Genomic DNA, 22,860 nt, shown 5'->3' with positions numbered 1-22,860 from the left:
AATGGGGTGGTTTTGATGTAGAACTGAACTCAGTGGTCCAGTGCTGATGAGTATCTTTTTTGTATAGCGGGTCTACACTTACTTATTCACGAGCATACACAACTATGGTATTAATGAAACCAGGCGCTTATGGAACTCCGTCACGTTAAGTGACCCAGCTTATATACGACTCGTCTAACCCTTTCTACCTGCCTTTCTATGCCCATATGCAGAGTATCTCACTTCGCCTTCTCAATAACCAAAAGGGCGTGCTCCTCCGTATGGCGTGGCAGTATCAGTCTATACTCCCGGGCATAATCCAAACAGTACTTCACCAATCCGGGGCACATGTGCTTCACCCCTGCGTACGACCGCCCGTTGTACTCCAATCCCTCGAGCTCGTAAAAGTACGCCTCATTAATCTCAAAGAACTGGTGAATCACCACCTCTGTAGGCTTCTGGTTACTCCTGAAGAACACCCACGCCACACAGATCTTGAGCACCGCCGCCCCGCCCTTGGTCTGCACCACCTTGCTATTGGGCGGCGTGGCGGGCGTGTTGATAGGTGTCTTCTCATCAGCGGGGTCTTTGAGGATGGAGTCGACGCGCGAGGGCATCATCCTGATGGCAGACATGGGCGCAGGGAAGAGAGCCTTTTGGTCTCTCTCAAAGTCTGGATGGTCGATGAGTCGGAGATCGTACAGTGCCAAGAGATCCTGGAACCGCTCCATAATGACGATGACGGGGAGCCTCTGGCTGCGTATTGACTCTGTCGCAGCCTCGCGGTACTCCTTCATCCTATTTCTCGCCTCGTCTTTGTCGTCGACGGGCTGCAGCTTCTCCTCGTAGAACTTCTTTTGAAGGTAGGCGATTAGTACGGCCACCGACCGTGACCTGCCCGACTTGCAGTGAATAAGAATGTTCCTCCCCTCAGAGGAGTGTTTTTGGATGAATTCGTTGGTCTCATCGAAGTGCTCGATGAGGTTCGAGTTGGCGTTGTCCTCGAGCGGGATAATTAGTGGCCACTCGACAATGCTGCCCCCGTTCTCGAATCGCCGCAGGCCACCGTTCGGGTCGCTTTTGTCCCATGCCAGCGAGTCCTTGGGATGTATCGTGATCACGGCGCGAATGTCATGCCTGACGAGGATTTCCTCGTTGAGCGCGTGGTTCATGCCCCCGATGAAGATCTTTCCCGAGCCAGTGAGGTCCGGGTGGGTAATTTCAGACATCTCGGTAACATCATTCTGCGTCCACGCACGAATTTCGTCCCAGAATAGATGATGCAGGAATGCGAGAGTAGGCTTGCGGTCGAGGTTGTCGAGGGCTTTGTACGATGTTGGCTCATACGTGCGGTTTATAGAGAAGAGGTCGCTCCATTCTGTTGACAGGGTTGGCTTGGCGTTTTCGTGTGACATGATTGGGTTTCGGTGTCGGTAATTGTGGGATGAGAGTTTCGATGGAAAACAACGTCACGCTGGTGGATCGCGCGAGGTTGTCGCGAATCTTGTAGTCTTGGAACCTTTGACTTCGTAGGTGCTACAAAAGTCGAATTGGAATTTGGCACTTCCCGTCAGCTGCAGTGCGAGAATGACGTGTTGAAATCTGATTGGTTTGGGCATCCAGGCAGGAAGGCTGACATGTAGGCTTAGATGTCCGAGTCTGCCTTGACCAAAGATGGACGTCTGCATATTTATCGACTTGAAATGGACATTGGGAACAGTGAACAGCCGTGGCTGCCTCAAAAAGGATCTCTGTCGTTGTGTTCAGGCACCGCGAGGGTGAAGGTGGTGAGGTCTGAAGTATAACACCCGATTGGCTCGCTCACCTCGGTGAGGGTCCAGTCAATCTAATGCCATTGGTCTGGAGGGAGGCCCCTGAACCCCGCACCAGACTTGGCTCGAAGCTCGGTGCCATGTTGGGTGCCTCGGCATCTCGTTCTGGACCAATCTCTCTCACGTCATGGACCCCAATGTCACCATTATCTTCAACGCATTCCTCCTTTCGTGAAAAACGTGTACCTCGCAAAACCGGCCCGTGTAAAGTACGGGAAGCAACCAACTTCCGGCTATCGTCAACTCTCAAACTTCACTTTTGTGTAATCAACTTCTGATAGCCCTGAATTGCAGCATTCACAATGGCTTCGTCTGGTGAAGAGAGAGAAATAGTGCTGTATCACTACTCTTCCTCGCCATATGCGAGACGAGTGGTGTGGTACCTTGCCTTGAGGGGCATTCCCTATGTTCAATGCGTGGGTACCTCGGACCAGTACACAATTCAGCAACCCGGCTTACATATCACCAGATGCAACCGCCGGTGATGCCCCGGCCCGACGTTGAAAAACTTGGCGTCGCTCACCGGCGGATCCCGATTCTTTCCATCGGCCGCGATGTCTATCTGGATTCGCGGCTTATGCTCCGAAAGCTGGAATCCCTCTATCCTTCGCGCCCGCGTCTCGGTGCTTCTGGCCCGGACCAAGCTGCTCTCGAGCGTTTGCTCGAGGTCTTGACCATTGACGGCGGCGTCTTCCGCAATGCGATGAGCGTCCTCCCTACCAACTTACCTATGCTGCGCGACCCCGCGTGGTTCAAGGACCGCAGCGGCTACGTCGGTGCGCCGCTGTCGGCTGAGGCCATGGAGCGCAACAAGCCGGATGCGGTCAACGAGGTGCGCCGTAACATGGAGTTCCTCGAGACGACGTTGCTGGCCGACGGTCGCGACTGGGTTCTCAAGACGGACGGCCCTAGTTTGGCAGATATCGAGGCTGTTTGGCTGGTTCACTGGCTGACTGGCATTCCCGACGCGCTTCCCAAGGAGTACATCTCGGCTGAGAAGTTCCCCAAGGTATTCGCCTGGATTGCACGGTTCCAGAAGCAGATATCCGCTGTGAAAAAGGCGGCACCCAAGGTCGAGACAGTATCCGGAGATGAAGCCGCGAAGATTGTGACATCGTCGCCGTACAACGAGCCCGAGGGCAAGGTTGAAACCAATGACGCGCTTGTGGCCGCTGCGGGCCTCAAGGCGGGCGAAGAAGTGGTCGTCTGGCCTACCGACACGGGTGCTACGCACAATGACTCGGGGAAGCTTGTGAGCATCAATGGGGATGAGGTGGTGATTGAGGTCAGCGGAGAGAAGGGCTCGGTAAGAGTTCACGCACCGAGACATGGCTTCCGGGTGGAGAAGCTGGACAGCTTCAAGGAACGCAGAGCTCCCACCAAGCTGTGAGTCCCCGGGCCGTGATGGCGGCATGGGGGCTGCCTGCATATCATGCGATGGCGCTCAAAGCCTCATTCCGAGTCTGGGGAAGCAGTGTGAGCAGTGAAGTGCTTCTGTCTTCATGTGTCGTCTTGGACTTAAAATCAATACATGCTTACAACCCTCAGCCAATACGCGCCATAACAGAATGGTAGATCCTTGATCGCTGTCCATCGAGAATTTGGAGCCCATCTTACCTTGTGAGCCGGTTGAGGAATGTGATCATCAACGTCTTGAAGACATTTAGCGGCAAAACCAGCTACGCTCAGTCGTAAGACGGACAGATATGCCAACGGCCGCTGAAAGGCTGAATGACATGCTCTGGTACCTGTGGTTCGTCGTTGCAAAACCATGGCTTTCGACGTTGAACCGCATGCGGTTTGTTGACATTGCCATCGGCATAGATTGTTCCACCCAAGAAACCAATAAGGCGTCGCGAGCCTACGGGCTCGCAAGTTCAATGGCTGGCGCAGCTGAGGTCGCAGCATGCCCTACCATTAGCGTTCACTGAAACATGGTCCTTGAATCTAGCGGCAGCCATTCACGCAGCACCACATATTGCGAGGTCTCGTGCTACGCGCAGCAGCAATACCACGCGGCGTAAACTGTGAATTTTGACGACGCCCGTCCGGCATCGACTCCGATGCAAGATCCGGAAGCGATCTGGGTGGGATGGCAGGGGGGTGGGTGTCCTTGACTGCGGTTCACTAACGCCCCTTCAGCAAAGATGGTGGGTGGAAAGTTCGACGGGTTGGGAATGAGATCGTCGACAAGATTTGGCGGTGCAGCACCATGAATGGATGGACAGTGAGGCTCTTGGCTGGATCAGGTGACAGGTGAGCGCACGCGCACATTCATTCTGAAGATGCGATATCAAGTCGCGAAGCTGAATGCCGGTGGCCGCCATGGACTATCGGACGAGATTCTCCGCGAGGTAGAAATGCGAGATGAGGCTTAAACAGACCCTAATAGTGCTGAACCGAGGGGATGGACCACGGGATACCACGCTAAGCAGAATCTGATGTTTGCTTGCATTATTAATCCATTTTGTAGTGCCAACATGCGAGACGACATGTCGAGAAGTCCGAGCTGGAATCCCTCCCGTTGTCCTGGCGTCGTATCGGCTCAAGATCGATTATCTCAAGATAAGGAGAGATGCACAGCGCCGAGCGAGAACCAGCTTGATGGATATCAGACGAGCCGTCGCGTCCAATAGACAAGAAATGCCGATCCGTCATTGTTCTGTCAGAATGCCGCAGGAGGACATTGTTTGCTCAAAACGCGACTCCTCCGTGCTCCGTCCAGGAAAAGCCAAGTCACCGTATCGCGCCGTCGGGGGGGTGCGCCTTGGAGCTCCAGATGCATCAAGGATGGAGCCGGCAGGTCATCCGTACAGTGCGGTGCGACGCGGTCGCGAAATTCAAACTTTCAGCACAGTGTATCCTGTCGGTGGGCGGTCGCAGGGGTGGCACTCTGGGTCTAGTGCGTCATAAGACGGTAACCGACGAAGCAGCTCTGCTCCGGAGATACGTATCCGTTTTGATGTGAATCTGCAGTCTCGCGCCGCTCATGGTCGGTCCAAAAGCTCAACGCCTCGGAGGCCAAGCACTGAACCGAATCGGCACCATCCTAGCGGAAGCGACCATGGACGTGGACGGGAGCACGCCGTCATTTCGTAGCGAACCTGTGGGTCGGAAGGACTGTGTAGAGAACTTCTGCAAAGATCTGGCCACTGTGAGGATTGGGGTCTGTTGAAATCGCGGATTCATCGTCGATGAAAAGGCTCCAGTTCTTAGAGACACCTTCCGCACGACTGGGCTAAACCGCCCGTCTGGTGGAGGAAGTGTGCCGTCGAGTGTTTGGGCTATTCACTGTCTGGCAATGCTTCGCCGTACGATGCGATGCACGCGATGTGCTTTCCGTACCATGCGCACCACCCCTCTCCTCGACATGCGTCTCCCGATGGTGCCGGACGACCAGTCGCGGCAAGGCATCTGGTATCGTTTGCTTGGCTGCTTCCGCTGGGAGACTAAAAAGGTATCCCATTCGTTGATAGTTTGACGAGACACAATTACGTCATGTCCTGTGACGCCACCAATGCGAAGGAAAAAAAGCTGAAAAGTATCCGGGACAGTGCGCCCCCTTTTCGTTCAGACATTGGCCCAAGCCATGGCCATCGAGCGCATCTGGTGCCGTTTTCGAGAACTCTATCAATCTTCCGTCCCAAACTAAAAACAGATATTGTCAGTAAACCCGTGACGTAATGCGTGTCTGAAGGATGAGCCCATCGCGTCGCACACCCAAAAGACACTCCTGCGTACACGCGAAAGCTACCACTTGTTGAACTTCATGCCAATTCGGGATCCGTACCGGTGATAGAAGATAGAGTTCGACAGTAATGGTAGTTTGCGTGCACTATCGAGAAAGGATTTTCGATACAGTGGACAATAATGTGCTTTGCGCTCTGTGGGGTTTCTGTTCGTAAAGGGACTTTGTGTGAGTGTGGCTCGACAGCGTGCTAGTGCTGTGACGCAATTTGTTGGAATCAGCAGTCGTCCAGTTAAGGCGGGGAGACTCGATGCCAGGCCTCCCTGACCGAGTCCGCTCCATCGCAGCTTCTCATTGGAGGCGGGAGTCAGCAATTTGCCACTCCTATTGGCAACCGTTCTGATTTCCGCTGTTTGCCCGGCCATCCCTCGCTCGTGTCGGCAACCGGGTCATGTAGATGCAGATTAGAAATCCGCGAAAACAAGAACAAGACCGCCATGGTTTGGTTGCTCCCAGATGGAACAACACAGTCTGACACAGCAGAGTTTCGCGTGGCAGCCGTAAGTCGATGGCAGTAGAGAGCGGAGGGTATTCAATACGGAAGACAGTTCATGGTCGCACTGTTCAGGCTGAAAGACCAGATCGCGATGGGGAAGGGTGTCGTTTGCCCCAAAAAAGCAATGATGAGTGCCGATCAGTTCACCGTAACGCTCTTCTTGGTGGCCAGATTCCTCCGGATGACTGGCGGCTGCATCTTTAGACACTCGATATAGCACACACGGTGCAGATGGTCCGATGGCGTTGACAGGTCTAGACCATGAAAGACAAGGCCAGACGTGCGAATTGCTGGTTTGGCGAGAACAATGTACTGGTTTTCGGTGCCTTGGTGGATGAGCCCGGGCTCATGTAGGAGAAGAAGAGCGCGGCTCGGCAGGCAGTTATGAAGGGCCGGGCAGTGGGCGATCGTAAAGTCTGGCGCGGAGCCACTTTCGTGGAGCGCAGGGGACGGAGAGGGAAAAAAAGAAAACATGAGCAGCCTGTGGACGAGTGAGAAAAGCGACGACGGGCGGGTTGCGATGATTGCGACTAAGAGAAAAGTGATGCAATCAATGCAGGGGTCGGGGGATGGGGCGGGGGCCACCAGATGGAGACAGCGGCCACAGTAGAAAACGTTGGCTGCATATACTGGCTGCTGCATTATGGGGGGCGTACGGACCCCCTTGAAGGTTGCATTCCAAGCCATATCATACGTCGACAGCATACGCAGGCCGGCGGGTGGCCCGCACCTTACAGTGCGAATTCGAGTCTCGGCCGACTCGCTTCTGCAGGACAACGGTCAACATCGCATCATACAGTGTGTTGGATTTTGACTCGAAGACGACAAGACGGGGGGCGGCACGGTGGACGACGACATCAATAATAGTCGTAGAGAGAAGTACTCCGATATCAACGTCGGTAACGGACAACGACGGATGGTGGTGTGCAGATTGCCAGCCAGGGGGAAGCACTGGCCGAGCCGCCGAGGCACCGCAGCAACAACGACCAGTTTCTTCAGCTGATAAATCAAAGATAGGGCGAAGGCGAAAGGCAAAACCATGAGGATAGTTGAGATATGGAGGGATGGAGGGGAGGAAGGAAGCCCGAGTCGAGCGACAAGACGGGACGCGAGAATGGTGCGCGGCTTCGGCAGACTTGTCTACCGTTCCTTTCTTGACGCAGCAAGATGGGACGGAGTTTGATGGATGGGTACAAAGACGGAGACCCAACCTCAGTGTTTTTTGAGCTCCATGTCACCATCGGCACTGCTGATACAGAACGGCAACGGGATGCGCGCAAGATCCAGTGAGGAGAGGGAAGGTAGAATGGAGAGAGAGTCGCGCGACCTCCTGGCAGTGGGCACTGCAACGATGGGCAGAAACTGAAGACAGCGGGTATGGACGCACCTCACCACCAGGCGAGGCGGCGGACGGAGAATCCAACGACGCCATTATCGAGAAAAATGCGTTTCTCATTGGCGCACCCTGTTGGGCAGATGGATGTGGTGTGGTGGAACCCTTTCCTCATTCGCAAGCCGTCCACGGATATCCTGGGTCAGTCAGCGCACAGTGCGGGAAACACCGGCCCACTTTCGTCCCAGCGTTTCTCGCAGGCCGGGGGGATGGGAGACGTGGAAGCGCGCTCGCTACGTGCCCGGTAGCTACGAAGTACCTGCCTGAAGTCGCAGGAAGCAGTAGCAACATGGAAGACATGTTCCTGAGCCAGCGGTAGCAGAGTGAAGTACCCGCTTGAAGCAATCTGGATGAGTCCATCTTGAGGTACGTGTGCGATTAGCAAGCAGCACCGGTCGCATTCGCTGTTGGAGGGAAGGAAAAGAAACACGAAAGAACCGGGACGGGGGAACGGGGGTGGACGGTGGACGTGGGCATGGGTGTGGGCGTCGAGAAAGAGAGAGAAGACAAGACGGGACACTGGACCAGGCAGGGACATGGACATGGACGTGTGGACGTGGTTGAACGTGGGCGTGCTGGTGTCAGAGTGTGCGCCGCCGCCCACCCATTTTCTTTTCTCTCGTGCGCCTTCGCCTTTTTTAAAATCGTCCTCCGCAACGTCATACTTGACCTGTGACGTCTGCCGTTTTTTCCCAACAACCTTCTCTCGCCTCGACTCGTTCTGCACCCCCGACCTAGCAGCAGCAGCACCAGAACCACCTCCCAGACCATCGCATCTGGCCGCTTCCGCAGGTGCACACATCCAGCGCATACCTGACGCAACACGCAGTCCACCTCAGTAATTTTTTTTTTCTCGAACGACTTCGTTGCCGGCCGTAGAGTCTGTCAACAACGACTCTTCCCCCCTTCCCAGATACGTCGCAGTCGATCATCAGAAAGCTTCTCCATTCCAGCTTGTGCCGCTTCCAATTCAGAGGAGCGCTGCAATAGCGTAGCTGCTGCCTCTGACGACTAACTTTCCTCTCACACTTGGCTCTCTTGTCTCTGTATCGCCTACCAACCCACCTTGGGGCTACTTTCGCTCCCCTTCGCTTCCACTCTGTCATCCTTTTGAGCCTATCCTTCTGCGTGCCATCCTCCTCTGACCTCATCTGGCTTTTTCCAACACCACCACACATCATACCTCCCCCTGCTACCGTCACTTTTTGCCATCGGCGTCTTACCCCACAAACGTCAATAACCCTCTTTTCCCCCAATATAATACATCATCGTCGTCATCATGGGAACTTCGCCGACCGACGCCTCGACCGGGGGTGACACCAAATCGCCCAAACAGTCAACCAATGCCACTCCTCCTCGTCAAGGTATGTTGAACATCTTCTGCAAACTGCTGCCGTCGTGACAGCCTCCAGTCGCCGACTGATATCCCTCGTTGTCGTTCACTCGCTCACCTACCTCCAGACACTGCTCCCGAAGTAAAGCAACCTGACCCGAGTTTGAAGCCCGATGCCGACGGCGCGAAACCTCTTGGACCTCCCCCACGACCCGGACAAGCTACAGGAAACACTCCCGATTACTTTGGCGGCGTAGCAGCTGCATCCCTCAGTCTGGAGCCCAATCCCTTCGAGCAGTCTTTCGGCGGCGGAGCGCCAGAGACACCCGGTGGCACGAAATTGCCATCTGTAGCCGCTTTGACATCTCCATCCTCGCTGCTTCCTGGCAGCGGTGCTACACCGTTCAACTGGGGAGGAGGCTCGCTTCGAACGGGCCCCCTGAGTCCAGCTATGCTGTCCGGCCCTACAAGTGACTACTTCAGCGATACGCATCATCTCCGAGGCGGGTTCCCTACACCGAACGAGTCTTCATTGAGGACGGGCTTGACACCCGGAGGCAGTGGATCTATGTTCCCAGCCCCAAGTCCCAACTCTCAGCAACTGTTCGCCCAGCTTGCCAGTGGTGGTGCTACGCCCAGTACGATTGACTTCCATCGTACGGCTTTGAGTGCTGCGGCGAAGCGTGAAACCCAGAACCAGAACCAGAACCAAAACCAGCCTCAGAACCAGCAGCAACAGCCTGCTTCTTCGGTCACTTCTCAGCCGCAGGAGATGGCCAACGGTGTCGCAGTTGTCAAAACCGAAGCAAAGCAGCCTGGTGCCTTCGACCCCCACGATAACGACGCGGCGAACGGTCTGTTCATGCTTGCTCAGGGTAGAAACGGAGCGCAGCCACCGGGATACGCCCCCGCGACGCAGGCTCAGTCACATCCGCAACCTCCGCCAGCGCCCGCCCAAAGTGTCGAGACTTCTCCCCAAATGGGCAGCGTAAACGGTGCAGGATCTGCCGGTGCTGGATCTTCTGTAAGAGGCGTAAGCGAAGGTGGAAGCGCCGCCTCGGACGAGAGCGAGCAGGCTCGACCTTCTACCCGTGGCAAGGGCAAGCGTAATTCGACCGGTGGCGCGGTCACCAATGGCCGCAGGAAGGCTGAAGAACCTCCAGCAAAGGCACCCCCAAGCAAGAAGGCCAAGACCAACCTGTCGCCTCCTCCTGACATGAATGGTGATGAAAGCCACTCAGACGACGATGATGATATGAAGAAGCATGACGACAAGGAAGGCGGCTCCAAGTCAAAGATGACAGATGAGGAGAAGCGGAAGAACTTCTTGGAGCGTAACAGGTACGTTCTGTAGTGTTTACGATCTTGACCTTGACTAACAAATTTCGCAGAGTCGCCGCCTTGAAGTGTCGCCAGCGCAAGAAGCAGTGGCTGGCTAATCTCCAGTCCAAGGTTGAGCTGTTCAGCAGCGAGAACGATGCGTTGACAGCACAAATAACGCAGCTCCGCGAGGAAGTTGTCAACCTGAAGACGCTACTTTTGGCACACAAGGACTGTCCTGTCACCCAGCAACAGGGCCTTCACGGCGCGTTCATGCAACAGGCCATGGAGCCCTTCAACCCTCAGATGAACCCATACGGCATGGGTGCGCCCATCCCCCAGCAGCAAGTTTTGGCAGCTGGACAGGGCGTCCAGCGACGTTTCTCATGAGAGAAGTGATGCGTAATCTGAAGCGCTCGTGAATGCGTTGAGGCCAGGGCAACATCCCAGATGCTTCTTGGATGTCGCCGGCTTTCTCGCCCTACATGCGCGAAACTTTTCTTCATTTCTTCGGCTTAGCCTTGACTTGCGGTTCGACTGTATCATCATTTTTCCGACAAACCTGCTCCATCATCACCACTTCACTTCTGCCATTTGATCATGGGGTTTCGCTGAGGAACGGGCTGTAAAAGAAAAGGAGCAGCCCCCCTCGGATTGAAGGTGGGAGGCTAGCAGGCGTCATTGGCTTGTCGACGGCGCATATGTTCCTTCATTGAAAGGTACAAGATGCGCGGCATATACATCAAAAGGAGTTCGGGTTAGGCAAGTTCATTGAAAGGCGGCAGGCGTCGAGGGGTAGATGACGGGCACACGCCGTTATCTGCCGGACTGGTTGATTTTATTTTATCATTGATTCGAGTATTGACGTGGCAATGGTAACAACAGCTGCATGAAGCAACGCGTTGAGGTCAATTTAACACTTTACTGAATGAGTTCCTTGCCTTTCTTGTAACGTGAAGTTTTACATGTGATGTGCGACCTAATGATAGATGGGAACTGATGCATCAGGCGGCCATTCGACCCTTCGTAAGGTATCGACGTGAATGGGATATGTGTAGTTGAATTAGGAGTCAAGTGATGTCAGTGAGGCGGTCTTACCTTCGGGGGGGGGGGGGGGGGGTGAGTGGGTGAGTGGTGGGACTTCCGAAAGCGGCTTAGCGCGGCTACGGGTAAATGGTCCCTCATGTAAACAACATCGCAGACGAAGCTGCACCTCGTCACTTTCGCGCCGCCAACACCGACAGACGCGACACCGACGACACAACCCCCGCCAAAAATCGATTGACAGAACGCCCGCCGACGACAAATCATTGATCATTCAAGTAAATCGCGTCTGAACGGCGATTGACGCGATATTTTATTGCATCGCAACCAGCGCGACTGCAGGACCCGAAGCGCTGGCAATCAACCTCCCGACCATATGCTCCCTGACACGCGCCATCCATGACGACCGTCACACGAACCCGTCAACCGCTACAAGTCATTAGCATGAGCAACGAATTGCCCGAAAGAAGGAAAAGCAAGCGCCTTGTGGGTGAGTTTGAGGAGCCGAATGAGGCCCCAGGGGCGGCGGGGCGGACATGGATGCTAAAAACTCGCGCAGCGACCTACGATGAGGCCGATGGCGATTTCCATTTCACACGCGGATCGAAATCGAAGCGCGTTAAGAACGCGCAGCCAGAGTCAGAACCAGAGCCGGAGCCCGCACCATTGCCCCCGACGAAGTCCGGAAGAGGAAGACCACCAAAGGAACGCGCTGCGGCGGCCGCGCCTGCACCTACGCCCTCTAAGGAACCGGCGGTGAAGAAGACTGCGACTTCGAAGGCGAAAACGCGACGACCACCCAGTTTGGAGGTGCTCGATGAGGATGAACCACAGTTGGTCGCGCCCGCGCCTAAGCGGACGACGCGCCGCAGTACGCGCAACTCTACAGCCCCAGCGGAGAAACCAGAGGAGAAGCCGGCACCTAGACGAGCATCGAGACCAGCACCTGTTCCGGAGGAAACTTACGATGAGGCGGAAGGCTCAGAACCGATGGACGTTGACAGGCGGTCGACACCGCGCGTCTTGAACGATTCGGTGGAGTCGGCGAAGATTGCACTCCCTATCAGCGACACACCTGTCATCAATCGAAACAAGGAGATGCGGAAGAAGGGAGGCGGAAATCGAAGGAGCAGCACAGGCATGCGGGGCCGGAGAGCGAGCTCACTGATCGAGAGCGGACACAACGCGATCCCACACAGGGAGGTCGAGACGGCGGAATTCTATAAACATATCGAATCAGAGGGTCTCATGGAGCCGCGGCGGATGAGGCAGTTGCTGACCTGGTGCGGCGAGCGAGCATTATCGGAGAAGCCGCCGCATGGGAAAACAGGCTCTAATGCGGTTCTGGGTGGTGAGTCGGGCAGCAATCAATGTTTTCTCACAAAGCTAACTCTTTACAGCCCGATACATCCAGGAGCAACTACTCAAAGATTTTGCGAACAAGTCAGAATTTTCCGACTGGTTTAGCCGAGAGGAGGGGCCAAAGGTGCCCGTGGTGTACAAGCCTAACCCTCGCAACATTGAGCACCAGGAGAAGATTGAACAATTGGAAGCAAAGGTTAAGAGGTATGTTTGGGATTCCTGTGAGACTTGTCTGCGCGCAGAAATCCTGACATCCCACACAGGTTGAAGGAGGAAAAGAAGAAGTGGCTCGCATTGAAGAAGTCCCGCACAGAAGCCCCGCCACTATTCCCTGATTCAGACCCTGCGCAAACAGCCATGGCAGACGCATCAGTACTCGACCCCAGCGAGGCACAGATGCTCAGTTGGCTCACGAACCCATCATCCTCGTTCGACTCCATCCGCGCCAAGGCACTCACTAGTCTTCAAAACACACAGGCCACGCTGGAGTTCAAGGTCGACCAACTCGCGGACGGCGTCCACAAGCTCATGCAGCGGGTCGACACGGCAGGCCGAGAGGCGGATAAGGTGCTCTCTCTCAGCGCCGCGCGGCTCAAGGAGCGCGAGACGCGGGAGAAGGCCACGGTCGGCACCAAAGAGATGCCCGTCATGGAGGTCCTGCGCAGTCTGGGTAGGATACTGCCCGAGGGCGACACATGATGAACCAGAATTATAATGTATACACGATCGATCAACCCAAGTTTGTGTGTTTTCCTTCTCTTATGACGAGATAATGATTGGCACGGTGGCTGCGGAGGAAAGGAGAGGGACTTGCTCCTTTCCGATTTGTTCATGAAACCTTTGATGGGCGGGGAACTGTTTTACCAAGACATGTGACTTTCGACGCGATTCTTGTTATTGCATGGCTTGGCGCTGGGAAGGGCAAGGCAGGGCAGGGCAGGGCGAAGGCAGGGCTTCTTTCCTGTCGGCGGCGGCATGATAAAACAGACAGATTGCGTCTGGACGAAGTGGGAGTTTTGGCAGTCGAACAATACCCAATTTTTCTCTGCTGTTTGCTTCTAGCTCAGCATTCTTCTACCTCTGGTTGGCATCGGTGATTGTCTGTAGATGACCCTGGATCACTTACAAGGACTTCAGTTCAGATTGAGTGCTGGTGGGTGATTGGAGGTCAGTGAATTTATCCAAGCCATGGCAATGAACGTTATTTTCATGTGGCACAAGACTGCTCTGATGACGATGATGAGGTCCTTTCGGTGTGTAATGTCCGTAATCATTCACGACTTTTTTTCAAATGGTGAACATGGTATGTATACACTACAACACTCTCGGAAACCCTCGAGGTGAGTTGATGCCCGTCCCGTTGCATCGCATTTGACTCCATCATCACCATCCACCCGCGGCAAAAACCCGGATATTCTTCTGTAAACTTCGTAATTTGTTTTTTGTTCTTTAGGCAAGCCCACAGACAAACAGCCCTGCCTGCGTCGCCCACAAACAAGGAATGGCGCGATCTGTTTCTAGATGAGATGCTTGGACCTGAAGTACGCCCTTAGGTACATGATCTGCCAGCCCCAGAGGCCGACGAGGATCATGGTGGTGCCGATGCCGAACCACTTGACGCGGGTGTTTGTGCTCTCGTTGGTGTCGCGCAGCTTGTGCTCGCGCGCGCGCAGGTAGTCCATCTCGGTGTTGATCTCGCTGACGAGCTCGTCGATGCGCCTCAGCTCCGCCTCGACGGGCTTGAGCTTCTCCGTCGCCTGGATCGCGTTCCAGTCCTTTGCGTCGGCGCCGATGTCGATGTCGAGCTCGATGTGGCGGCTCGTGGAGCCACTGCGGCCGGCTGTTGTGGGAGGGATCAGCTTCAGTTCCCTTCATGTAGCAGCGGGGGAGCAATGGGGATGGCTGGGTCGATAGGACGGTGTAGGGGGGTTCCACGTACATCCAGTCAGGAGGTTCTCGAAGCAGACGTCAAAGGCAGCGTCAGCGTGGGAGGTGAAGACAACGCGCTTCTCGCCGCCTGCAATATCCTTGGGCTTTCCGTAGTCGTTGCCAACAGCATCTCTGATCTGTAATCACACGAACCGCATGTCAGCTTTTCTCTATGCTACCAAATGAGCTTCAAGAGGGGTTCCTCCTTTCTCCCTCCTTGAGCGCCGATCCAATTGAACCAGCACCCCCAGTCGAGAGAGGGGCCCTCTTCATCCTTGAGACCACGTACGTGCATGTTCACGACCATGCCGTCACCCTTGTGGCCGTCGACAGTCGCCGTGACGACGACCAGCGTATCTCTCGCGACGAAGTTACGGATGCATCGCTCCTTCTTGCCCTCGTGGGAGCCCGTGGCGTGCAGGTCGAAGCGCAGCGCCTGGGCGCAGCATGCGAGCAGGACGAGGCCGCACACGTAGCGCAGCAATGATCTCGTGGCCGCCATCGTTGTATGTGTGCAATCTGTACGAAGAAAGGGACGAACGACTCGGATCGGTGGGTTTCGTTTGCGGTTCCCGGGAGGGGGAGGGGGGAGGTCGAGCGGTGGGAGGTTGTCAAGATGGTGGTGAGAGCTCCCTGAGGTTGAGGTAGTGGACAACGCTGGCGATAGGAGAAGCTAGGCCCATGACAAGTGGTACCAAGGAACCATGCACACACCCTTTGGGGATTTTTTGGCAATCTGTCGCGTTCGAGAGCCTGGGCCACTCAGATACCCCTGTCCATGGGGATAGGTTAATCGCACGGCCAATCACCGCCGAGAAGAGGGGCAGCCTTGTGCACTTGGCAGCTCCGAATGATTGGCCAGCCTCGCAGCTTTTTTTCTGTACTGGCAAGCAAGCAAAGCTGGTGTGGCGCTCTGAGGCGCGCCGCATTTACCTGGGGCCTGTATTCCTTTCTCCAGCCCGCCCGCCATTGAATGCGACGATACGCGCGCTCGTCTCGAGGAACAATACTTTTGTTCCGTCCGCATCAACCACCGTCGAGTCCTTCGTTTCGGAACACATCCAACCGCAAAGATGCCCAAGTGTAAGCTCTCCATCACCTCTCATCCCGTCGCGCGTCAGAACCAAAGCTAACAGGTTCGCAGTCTTCTGTAAGGTCCACCCGATGTTCAAGCAACAGCTCGCGATCGCACGAATCTTCCGACATCGACTAACGAGATTGCCTAGGCGATTACTGCGACGTCTACCTGACGCACGACTCCATGAGCGTGCGAAAGGCGCACAACAGCGGTCGAAACCACCTCCGCAACGTCGTCGACTACTACCAACGTACGTTTCCCGCCCTCCTCCCAAATCTACGGCCTCGCGATACTTGGAGCAAAGGACTAACACAGGAGTTTTCTTCTTCCAGAAATCGGCCATGAAAAGGCACAGTCCGTCATCGACTCCATCACCTCGTCCTACGCCGCCGAAGGCCAAGCGCACAACAACCCTATGCTGCCGCAGAACCAGCCGGGCCAGGCCTTCCCGCCGCCCTTCCCCTTCCCTGGAGGTGTACCGCCGCCCTTCCCCGGCATGCCCGCCGGCGCGCCCCCATTCCCTCAGGGAATGATTCCTCGTAAGTCCCGCCTCTCCCACTACGATTGCCATCGTCGACAACACGCGTCTGACATGCTTGCGACAACAGCTCCCGGTCCAGGTGGTCGCGGAATGCCGCCCATGCCCCCCTTCCCCGGCGGTCCCAATGGAGCGATGCCCCCCGGCGGCTTGCCGTTCCCTCCCCCGGGAGGACTTCCTTTCCCGCCTCCCGGCGCACCGGGCTCTCTGCCCCCGCCCAACTTCCAGTTCCCCGGCATGCCGCCACCAGGTGCCGGCGGCTTCCCTGGAGCACCTCCAGGCGCGTTCCCTCCTGGTAGCGCACCCCCGGGCCAGGAAAAGAGATGATCGCAAGGCCATCATTTCCTCGTAGATAGGCTTGTTTGTTCTTGGGTAGAGGATGGTGTTCAGGCGTCACATATTTAGGGGCAAAACTTCATGGCACGGCACGGTAGATGACTATTCATACCAATCACATCAGATTCATCATCGCGAAAGAGGAACGTTTGTACTAGAGCGCCAAAGGGTTCATCGCCCTTGCAAAATGGTATCTTCTTGGGCAATTTCTATATGATACAGCAGCAATGGTGGTTTCATCGTTCTCGGAACACCCATCCCAGCCAAATCATCATAGACGTTCCGAGCTCCCAAAGTCAACACCGTTCCCGAAAAAGAAAATATCTACCACGTGATTCGTGAAGAGTATCGTCCTTGGTCATAAAAGTTCCTGTAGTCGTAATGATATCGTTCGTAGCGGTCATGATGTCCTTCTGCCCCTCCTTGGTATTCCTTCCTGATAATATTATGTATAAGTGCCCCAAGCAAAGTGCTTGGTGGCTGGTGTTGATCATTTGGCAGATCAAAAGTTGGTCGACGGCGAGTGCCTTTGTTGGTGCATCTCGCGGTAGGTGTTGCGCCGTATCACCTCACCTACACCGTCTCGCACTTCGCGTGGGCCACTGATTTTCTGTCGCAGTTCCTGCGTTCTCTTTTCGCGCTTACGCTCGTTCAGTTGGCGCGGAATGTTTTGCAGCCCTTCCAGCGTGCCCGAGAGTGAGAAGCGTCGTCTCCTTTTCGGTCCTGCCTCGCCCCTTGTCCCGCTTCGGCCATCGCCATCCTGACTGTCGTATGGCGGCGGGTCGTCCGACTGGTCGCGAAGAGAGTCTAAGCTGCTCCTGCGTCTCATAACCCGCAGGTTGCCGCTGTCTGTTCGGCGAATCGTGCGGCGCTCCGGCTCATTCGGACTAGGGGGAGAGTAGGAAAGGCCCTCATCACGGTTAGGCAGAATTGCGAAAGTCTTCCTCACGCGCTCGCTGATCCTTCTGCGAGGAGGCCGGGGACGGTTGTCAATCGGAGGGTACCGGTAAACCTGACTGACGGGCTCGTCTTCCATTTCTCTTTCCCACACGTCATCCTCCGGGTCGGAGTAGGCCGGACGCCAATGAGGATGGAGACGACCATCCTCAGGCGGAGGTCCTTCGCACTCCGGACATGAGCATGGTACTTCCACAGAGGACTCGTCCTTATGTGACGACCTAGAAAGAGATCCTCTCCTAGTCAGGGACAAGGTTCGGGTGAGAAGGCTAGGTCTGGCGCTCTTTGGTGGATACGTCTCCGAATTCCGTCTTCGCGTCAACGCCCGTCGCACAATCGATCCGGTCCGATGAGGCTCTTCTTCGACCATGGTCTCAAAGTAGTTGCCCATATTTCGCTGTCTCTCGTGATGAGGCGTAAGACCCGAGGGAGTAGCAGGAATGAACTGGATCGCCGGCGGAATGAATGGAGGTACCGGTGGAGCGGCGCGCGGATTGCGCAACGGAGAATCCACGTCATCCACGGAACGCTGCTGCGGAGGAGTCATGAAGCCCTCCTCGCCGTCTGGGCCAGTGGTGGTGATTGTCGGTCGTTGAGGCGGTCTCAAGAATTCCGAATCCGTCTGAGACGACTCAGTGCTTGAGCTCTCCGAAGGCTTGTTGGAATGATTGACAACGAGGACAGATGAGTTTTGGTGGGGATAGAGGCTCACAGCCTTTGCTTCTGATACCTCAGGGGCAGTACCGTTGGTCTCTACTGAGGTTGCGGAGAAAGGTGTGTTGTGTGCGTCCAGCCGCTTTCCAAAGAAGGGGTCTCCATGGTGGTCGACATTGTGCTTGTGGTCCCGATGATGGTGGCCGTTGTCTGTCTCTGAAGACTGAGCCCTCTGAAGGGTCAGGGCGGGTGCTCTTGTTTCATGTCCAGATTGCTGATTGAGCAAAGCGCTCTGAGCCTTTAAACTCTCTGCGGTGAGCGAGCCTGCGCGGGAGGTATTGCGGCTTGTTGGGGCCGACAAGGAGGAAGAACGCTTGGGAATGACTGGAGGGTAGTCGATCGTACGTTGGTCCGACCCGTCAGACTCCGACAAGGTCCGGCTTCGCCGGCCGGGTCGGTCAAAGATGGGCGTCGGCAAGTCGGTAGTTGTTCGCGACCCGTTAGCGCGAGTTGCTGAGCTCAGACTGGCGCTTCGCTTGGACCGGCGACTGCTGGTTGACCGAAGTGACGGTGTTCTGCTCGACTTGGACTTAACAGACGATCGTCGATCCGGCACAACGACAACTGGGATAGCACCGCTCTTCCAGATTTCCTTGCGCGCCCTGCCGCTCGATATCGAGTTGAAAGTCGTGTTCGATGCATAGCTGTTGTTTCGAGCGTCGGTGGGACGAGCCAAAGGTCTGGGGCGTCTCGGCGATTCTTCAATCTGCACAGATGAGTTCGCCGCAGAACTCAGAGGAGACAGGTCTGATCCAGAATCTCGTAGTCCCACTTGCTTTCGCACATGCCTCAGGGTCTGCCGCCTATGGGGGATGGCAGGAGCATCTACCAAGATTGCTTCCACCACCGTTGATGCATTCGATTTTGTCGACTTGGCGGACATGCCTGAAAACCTGCGGGAATCTGCGTTGACAGAAGCTTCGGTGGTTGGTGTTCTTGACCAGGCAATTTCACTAGGCGCATAAAACGTAGCTCTGTCACCGCGAGACATGGCTCGAACTGCCCTTGTAGCGTTTGTCGGAGTTACGACGCGATCCTCAAAAATCTCGACCTTGCGCTTTTCACGACGCGGTTCGTAGCGTGACGCGATCATAGATTCCTTATCCGATGCCTTTTCGGGTGTCTGGCGCCGTTTTCTTACCGTAACGTTTCTTCCAAGATTATCGTCCCATTCCTGTTCAACTTCGCTGTTCGAGGCCCACTCTCCATCAAAAGTGCCAAAGTCGCCCCTCGCCTTAGGCGTTGGAAGCTCCTCCTCCTGAGGTGACTCCAGACCCAGGCCAAGGCCGACTGGAGCCGGCGGTTTCGTTTGGGGTTCAGACGTATGCCGGACGGTATTTTGAGATGATGTTCTTGCCGACAAAGCATTGGGTCTCACGGTCGACTGCAAGTCGTCTTCCTCCGAAGAATACGGCTCCTCTCTGGCTGTTCGAAACGACTCGGCCCGAGACTCAGCAGTCGCTGTTGTCGCTTTAGAGACTGTGCGATCCATCGGAATCGGTCGTACAGCCTTGGGTCGTGTCACAGGCTGGGGAGGTGTTACGTCTGGAGTGGGCGGGCTCTTCTGGTTTGGAGGAGTCGCAGGCGCACGCGCTGAAATGGTTGGCGTTTGCGACACATTTTCGGGAGACGGGCTCGGAGGCGGGATCGAGTGAGTGCTTGACGAGGTACGCGAGTGGGAAGGAGGCGTCGGAGGTAGATCCGGACCGCTTCCTATCCGCCTCGACTGATGCCTCAAGGTTTGGGAAGCGGAGCGTTGCGACGCATCTGCTTGCGACACGGGGCTGTCTGTGAGGGAACCGTATCTTCTGGGAGTCGACTGGGCTTCGTATGATTGGGTTTCGCTGGGTTGCTTTCTTGGATGCGGAAGCACTTTGTGTTTTTTGAACATTATCTGTCCTGCCAAGGTGCCATTTGGCGAGCCGTAGGCGTAGTTTGCAGGTCGCGCTGCCATGGTTGATGATTTTGAATTAGCAGCGGCTGTCATTTTCGCAAGCGTCTATCGGTGTGTTGCGGTCTGCAGGCCGGCGATGCATGCCAAATGCACACACATTAACCCGTCGCAGGTTATGATGCGGTGCGAGGCTTTGAGCGGACGAAGGTCATTTGCATGCTGGGTAGAGGCAAGTTCATAGGTAGGCGAAGGTGATTGCGACGCGCGAGGGTGTGGCAGTGGTTGCAAACAAGAAGTTGGAGAGCGAGGCGGCGGGTAAAGTACGAAGGTCGCAGTGCGTACTGCGTGGTGGGGAGGGATGTCGGGGTGAGGCGAAAGTCTCAAGGGTACGTGTGAGACATTGAAACAGAACGACTTCGTTGGCGAATCGCGTCAGGGTCTGGTCCAACGCCGCACCCCCGGGAAGAGGTCGTAGCAGTGAAGGACGATTGCCGACACAATGAGACGGAACACGAGCCCGACAGTGGTTCAATCCAGCGAGAGGATAAGACGGACACAGCGGTGGTTGAAGAAGAAGAGGAAGAGGAGACGAAGTCCGAGGGGAACGAAAAGTGGTGTCAGTTGGTCGGTCACGATACAGGCGCAGGGTCTGTTCTGAGAAGTGCGGATGAACAGTCGCTGCTGCGTGAGCCGAATGAAGGAGCGCGATGCGAATCGATTCGATCGGGTTGTTTGTTCGCACAGACCGACGTAAGGAGAGGAACGAGACGGGATGAAAGGTGAGATTAAAGCTGAGAAGCAGCGCGTGCTAGTCGAGGCAAGGAAAAGGAGCAGCAGTAGCAGCAGCAGCAGCAGGAGCGGAAGCAAATCCAGGGCCTCGACGATGCGGACGGACTCTGGCGCTATTTTGGTGCAGCACACGGCTTCAGTAGGTTGAGACGATGGAGGCGGACGAACAGTTGGAAAAAAGAATGACGGGAAGGATGATTGGCAGAACGGGAAAGGGTCTGACGCAGAAAAAAGAAGTGCTCTTTCTTAGGTCTGTCCTGTCTGAGGTGGTCAAAGGTGGGCAGCAGTAGCAGCAGAGAATGCGGCAGGTCTTGGACCTGGGTTGGTGCAAGTTACCTTACCTGCGGTGGGCAGAGCTGGTGGTGATGAGGGTAAGGTACACCTACCTACCTTAGTACAAGGACAAGTCCGGGTACGAACATTCAGCAGCAGCAGGTTAGCGGTGCCTCATTGGTAGACCGTACAGAGCACATCCAGGCTAGCGGGACGCAACAAGGTGAGGTCACGACCGTCTTGCTGGGTGTTTCCCTACGTCCAGAGCTGTCAAGATACCTCTTCCCTTTCTCCTTCCTGTCTCGATTCTAAAAGTGCGTGGGAGCGTGGGGCATTCTGTCCTCCTCACGGTGTTCCATACGACCCGGCCAAGGATAGCATACCAAAGAAAGATGCCCAACATGACTGGCAAACAGCAAGTGGACTTGCCAGGTGACCTGCTGCGCATTTCCAGCAAGCGTCACTCACCTCAGAGAACAGTGGATCTGGGACTTCCAAGCCCGGGCCAAGCCTCGACTCGGCGTATGTAAGAGCAGCCCCGAACTGCAAGAAAAAAGCACAAAAAGTGGAAGCAAGAAAAAAAAAAAGAGGGTGGCAGGGAACGAATGTCCGATCAAAGGGTCCATCTAGCATCGCCCGTTGCAAGCCAAGGTCCCTTCCATTCCTACGTCCGGATACCTTGCCTCTCAATAAGTGCCAACCAGGCGCCTTCGTTTCGTCCACCTGCGCACCGCACAATTATTTTTTGCCCTCGCATCTCCTGTTAACTCCCTCTGCAGTCCTTACAAGGAAGATACGTGTAGCAAGCAGCAGTAGCTCCGCCAGGGGGGCCGAATGAGGAACGGCAACACCACTCGACCGCGTCGTAGCGTGATGGGAATGCGCTGCGAGCGCTGAAGGACGCCGGGCAAAGCGGGGCCGTTGCTCGTTCTTCCAGCGGCTCCAGGCCCACGCCGTGCTGTCATAGGCTGCGTCCCGTTAGTGGTTGCATCGTCCTGCAGCTGTAGTTTCCTTCTCCTGCAAAGTCGTGCCAACTGACTGCCAACTTTTGACCCCTCTGCCGCAGAACCAGCTTCTTTTCTCCCCCAACCCAACCCAACCCGGCTCCTCCCTCGCCCGTCTCTCTGTCTCCCCCCCAATCCTCCTCTTTCTCTTCCTCCCTCTCTTTCTCTCACCCTGCTCTGCTCCGGTTGGACCGGCCGGCGGAGAGGGCCGTCTTCATGTCTTTGATCTCCATCCTTCACACATGCCCCTCTCCGACTGGTCTGGCCACGCGCCCTACCTAACCTTACCTTACCTCAAAGTACCTTCGGTGCAGTCTGTTACCACCAGCTTTCGTCGTCGCAGCACACGACACCGATGCACACAGAAATGCTACCAGTGTCGGAGCCACGTATAAGGAGCGAGGAGGAAGCGAAGTGTCACTCGGCCCTGCCTCGACCCGCGTCCTCTCTCCCTCTCCCTCCCTCGCCCACAACTGGCGTCCGATAAATTGTAAATTGCTCCGAGACAGATGAGAACTGCCTACGAGCCCTGCAAAGGGCGAAGCAATCAGCGCTCTTCTTTGGCTTCCTGCATGAAACCACCCGCAGATTCAGAAACAGGACCACTGCAGTGGCTGCACAAGAGCATACGAGGCGAGACGGATCTGCCGGCGCCCCTGCCATGCACCAAATCAACACCTCATCGGAACACGGGATTTGTCCCGGTCGCCAATAAAGAGCTTGCCCGGCGCTGCCACGAACCCGCCGATTCAGGTCTTGCTTCGACCCTGCGTCAAGGTTTTACTCGAAACTTTTGCATTGCTCGCTGCGCAACGAGCTTCTCGAGTCAAGCTTGTCAGCT

General features: G+C 55.7%; 7 protein-coding genes across 7 annotated transcripts; 4 read left to right on the top strand and 3 right to left on the bottom strand.

Moving 5' to 3' along the window:
- Nucleotides 1-218: 218 nt before the first annotated feature.
- Nucleotides 219-1,394, bottom strand: COL26b_000435 (uncharacterized protein; the record flags this gene model as incomplete). The annotated part of the gene is made up of 1 exon (XM_053173404.1): nt 219-1,394. The coding sequence occupies one exon, from the start codon at nt 1,392-1,394 to the stop codon at nt 219-221; it is 1,176 nt and encodes a 391-aa protein (XP_053042452.1).
- Nucleotides 1,395-2,113: 719 nt separating this feature from the next.
- Nucleotides 2,114-3,201, top strand: COL26b_000434 (uncharacterized protein; the record flags this gene model as incomplete). The annotated part of the gene is made up of 2 exons (XM_053173403.1): nt 2,114-2,227; nt 2,281-3,201. The coding sequence occupies 2 exons, from the start codon at nt 2,114-2,116 to the stop codon at nt 3,199-3,201; spliced, it is 1,035 nt and encodes a 344-aa protein (XP_053042451.1).
- A 5,526-nt stretch (nt 3,202-8,727) lies between these two features.
- On the top strand, nt 8,728-10,491 carry COL26b_000433 (uncharacterized protein; the record flags this gene model as incomplete). Its single annotated transcript, XM_053173402.1, has 3 exons — nt 8,728-8,812; nt 8,910-10,122; nt 10,173-10,491. The coding sequence occupies 3 exons, from the start codon at nt 8,728-8,730 to the stop codon at nt 10,489-10,491; spliced, it is 1,617 nt and encodes a 538-aa protein (XP_053042450.1).
- A 1,053-nt stretch (nt 10,492-11,544) lies between these two features.
- Nucleotides 11,545-13,206, top strand: COL26b_000432 (uncharacterized protein; the record flags this gene model as incomplete). The annotated part of the gene is made up of 3 exons (XM_053173401.1): nt 11,545-12,496; nt 12,546-12,711; nt 12,771-13,206. The coding sequence occupies 3 exons, from the start codon at nt 11,545-11,547 to the stop codon at nt 13,204-13,206; spliced, it is 1,554 nt and encodes a 517-aa protein (XP_053042449.1).
- Nucleotides 13,207-14,024: 818 nt separating this feature from the next.
- ERV25 (vesicle coat component) lies at nt 14,025-14,938 on the bottom strand (the record flags this gene model as incomplete). The annotated part of the gene is made up of 3 exons (XM_053173400.1): nt 14,025-14,347; nt 14,447-14,573; nt 14,726-14,938. The coding sequence occupies 3 exons, from the start codon at nt 14,936-14,938 to the stop codon at nt 14,025-14,027; spliced, it is 663 nt and encodes a 220-aa protein (XP_053042448.1).
- Nucleotides 14,939-15,509: 571 nt separating this feature from the next.
- On the top strand, nt 15,510-16,379 carry COL26b_000430 (uncharacterized protein; the record flags this gene model as incomplete). Its single annotated transcript, XM_053173399.1, has 3 exons — nt 15,510-15,519; nt 15,663-15,764; nt 15,847-16,379. 3 exons carry the CDS (start codon nt 15,510-15,512, stop codon nt 16,377-16,379), a joined length of 645 nt encoding a protein of 214 aa, XP_053042447.1.
- Nucleotides 16,380-16,890: 511 nt separating this feature from the next.
- On the bottom strand, nt 16,891-19,551 carry COL26b_000429 (uncharacterized protein; the record flags this gene model as incomplete). Its single annotated transcript, XM_053173398.1, has 1 exon — nt 16,891-19,551. The coding sequence occupies one exon, from the start codon at nt 19,549-19,551 to the stop codon at nt 16,891-16,893; it is 2,661 nt and encodes an 886-aa protein (XP_053042446.1).
- Between the last annotated feature and the right edge of the window lie 3,309 nt (nt 19,552-22,860).

This window comes from Colletotrichum chrysophilum (genome assembly GCF_026319265.1).
Source record: "Colletotrichum chrysophilum strain AFK26 chromosome Unknown scaffold_2, whole genome shotgun sequence".
Taxonomy (NCBI): domain Eukaryota; kingdom Fungi; phylum Ascomycota; class Sordariomycetes; order Glomerellales; family Glomerellaceae; genus Colletotrichum; species Colletotrichum chrysophilum.
Note: the sequence above shows the minus strand (reverse complement) of the source record. Positions and strands in the feature narration are given on the sequence as shown.